We start from the raw sequence: 3,287 nt of genomic DNA on the forward strand, positions 1-3,287 counted from the left end.
ACAGTGAAGTCATCAGAAACACAGCACAAGCTGTAGCACTTTCAAGGACAGAGAAGAAAATCTGCCTTGGCCTTTCAAAGGAACCATCCCAGCATTTGCCTTCAGTGATTTAGGGAAATAATAAAAAACCTAAATCTGGATGGCAGGACACAGAAGAGAACCAACATGTTCCACAATACGAGACCAACATGCTAGCTAATGTGCTATAAATCTTCATCCAGAAGTGTTCTCAGGATGTTGTTGGTTTCTTCTGCATTAGGAACTGCCATGGATATGCGTTTTGAAGAACTTGTCTTCTTTGTTGAAAACAGCCTCCTCTGGGGCAAAAGTTTCCTCTTGAGACTTCTTTGTGGGATAATGAAAGAGATACCACTACTGGTGCGAACAGCACCTACATTAACCTTCAACGAAGTCACCATTTTGTTAGCCAGCTGAACTTCAGTAGCTGACATACCAGAAACAATTTCTGAAAACCTAGAAATAATTTTTCTCTTCTCTTCTGCCAATGCTTCTGGGGTGCAGGAATTAGCATTTCCACTTACTTGCTTCAAAATCACTTCTTTCTCATTAATGCAAGACATATCTCCAACATCTGTAGCTACTGCATCTTGTAATTCAGAAATTTCAAAAGGATTTTGTTCTGTACTGTCTAGTTGGCAAACATTATGTATATGCTTGCACATATTTAACTTAATGCTATAATCAATACACGTGCAGGAATACCTATGAATGCACACTTTACAGTCAGTGCACACTAATTTACAGTTACAGAAGATATTATTTTCTTGTACAAGGTAAACTTCATGTGATTTTGTGGCTGGTACTTCCCAACCTCTGCCTACCTTCCTAATTGAGTCCTTATTCATCAGAATGCTGCATTTGTGTTTACGGCGAATGTTTTTCATTTTACTTGTTAGCTTCCCTTTCACGTTGACAATGAGCCTGTCAAACAGCTTTGCTGTTACAAGCGACATCAAAGCGGATATACCTTTGTCCAAACGTTTTACCTGCTTTGCATTAGCATGTATATATTTCAATGTCTTATGCATGCTCTCCAGGTGCATGTTTGTGTTGAGTCCAGATCGCATCCTATGACAATATGCCCAACACTTCACATTTTTTTCATAATACGTCTTGAAATAGTGACCAAATTCTGAAGTCTCTGGATCGCTGTTGAGGTTCTGCAATGCTTTTACCAACGATTCTTGAAACACAGCAACATCTCTTACCTGCATTAACGATTTAACAAGTTTGTACACCTCGTTTCTCTTGTCCAAACTTCTAATTTTGCTCTTAATCTTGGCCCTCCAGGCTCTATCGACGTGCCAGGTACAGAAAAGTCTCATTTCAGGATGTCCCATGGTTTTGTTCCAAGCGATACTATACGATTCTGCCAGGTCCGTCATGAATACTTTTGGGGAAATCTGTCCAACCTGAGACTTAACACAATCGAAAAATATACTCAAAACATCTGAGTCATTCCTGTTGGATATGAGGAAAGCACATGGAAATCCTTGCCTCATATCATCCAGTACAAGTAATGTTGTAACTTCAAAATCATAGCCATTTAGGCCATGAGTTCCATCGACACAAATACAGTCACCTCCATATTTTGTTAATATTTCGCCTTGTGCGTTGTTCATTATAATTAATGCAAAGTCTTCACTTTCAGTTCAGGGTACAGATCATTAATTGTTTCATGAGGCTTATAGAACAATACACATGGATTGTCACTTTGCTACACTTCTTGCACCCAAGCTTCAACGCTGATCGCATCATTTGAATGTCTGACTGACTTTGAAGACAGGTTATACGCAGCTGCAATATTATGCAAATCCTGCATCGTTGTAAGATGCACTCTCTCCAAATTCGAACTCTGCACTGTTTCTTGAATTTTTTGGAGGACAGTAGGAAATGGGATTCCTGCAGCAATGTCATCAGCTATCTTCATCCGTTCTTTTTCCGTCAGGTTGAGATGACTTAGGTCCAGATCGTGACCAACGTGAGTGGACACAAAAGTAACGTGGCATTTTCCTTCTTTGTATTGCACTTTAATCTCTGCAGGGCACTTGCCATTAATTTTGTTGCTTCCTGTCAATTTCAGATGTCTTCTCCCATCACCTTTGGAGGTAAACTGACCTGAGCGATGGCAAACGTAATAACATGTGGAGCCCTCATCGTAAAATTTAGTGCCACAGCTTTTAATGAATTTGGAATGTGTAGCACATTCCATTTCTTCTTTCCATTTTAAAAATTCTTCTTCACTGGAGAATTCCAGGGCTTCTGGTTTCACACATAATCCGTGTGCAGACTGAAAATGATCGATCCAGCACTTTTTTGAATCGGTTTCAAATGCACACATTGTACACTTAAACCCTTGCTGTTGCGGTTGGCCATGAATATTTTGTTGGTGGCGTTTTAAACTACTTTTACAAGTAAAATCCTTGTCGCATATGTAGCGTTGGTATGTACACGAAGGTTCCTTATCTGTAACAGGAGGCATCATTTCGCTCAGCTTCTGTGGATGGGCTGTGGATATATGCCTCTTCAGAGTCTTGCGTTAACTGTACTCATTGCCGCAAACTTCACATTTAAAAGAATTCATTATTAAACACTATTACAACATACAGCTACAAGTGGTAAAAACAGCCACAATGTACAGTATCTCTTTAAATCAACAAAATGGTTCAAATGGCTCTGAGCACTATGGGACTTTACTTCTGAGGTCATCAGTCCCCTACACTTAGAACTACTTAAACGTAACTGACTTAAGGACATCACACACATCCATACCTGAGGCTGGATTCGAACGAACGAGCGTAGCGGCCATGCGGTTCCAGACTGTAGCGCCTAGAACCGCTTGGCCTCTTCGGCCGGCTTAAATCAACAGCTTAGTTCATGATTCATTACTAGAAATAAGAGTAATCTACAGTAAAGATGCAAATGTAGTTACTTTGGTGTTGAAGGTGTTCATTGTTCAAGAACACACCACTTAAATAATTTGTCTCTTCAAAACATGTAACTAGTAATACATTCAATTTAAGGGAAGGTTAAATGGGTTACTGGTGGCTAACTTCCTCAACTCCATTCACATATTTATTTGTAGAACTAACTGATGTACCAAGTCTACCAAATAACACAAACTGTTTGGAAAATTTTACCTCTGTACATGTTCGAATGAGAAATATATTCTGCATTAGTAAGAGCGGACTCTGATTTTCTGTTTCATGGTGCGTGTCTACAAAAGGTTAAGAATGTTTTGTACTCCAGTATATTGTGGATTTACA

General features: G+C 39.4%; 1 protein-coding gene across 1 annotated transcript; it reads right to left on the reverse strand.

The window, feature by feature from the left end:
- Positions 1–203: 203 nt before the first annotated feature.
- LOC126440358 (uncharacterized) lies at positions 204–1,361 on the reverse strand. The gene has a single exon (XM_050090648.1). It carries the CDS (start codon positions 1,359–1,361, stop codon positions 204–206), a length of 1,158 nt encoding a protein of 385 aa, XP_049946605.1.
- Between the last annotated feature and the right edge of the window lie 1,926 nt (positions 1,362–3,287).

The sequence above is a fragment of the Schistocerca serialis genome, unplaced genomic scaffold (genome assembly GCF_023864345.2).
Source record: "Schistocerca serialis cubense isolate TAMUIC-IGC-003099 unplaced genomic scaffold, iqSchSeri2.2 HiC_scaffold_1362, whole genome shotgun sequence".
In the NCBI taxonomy this organism is placed as follows: domain Eukaryota; kingdom Metazoa; phylum Arthropoda; class Insecta; order Orthoptera; family Acrididae; genus Schistocerca; species Schistocerca serialis.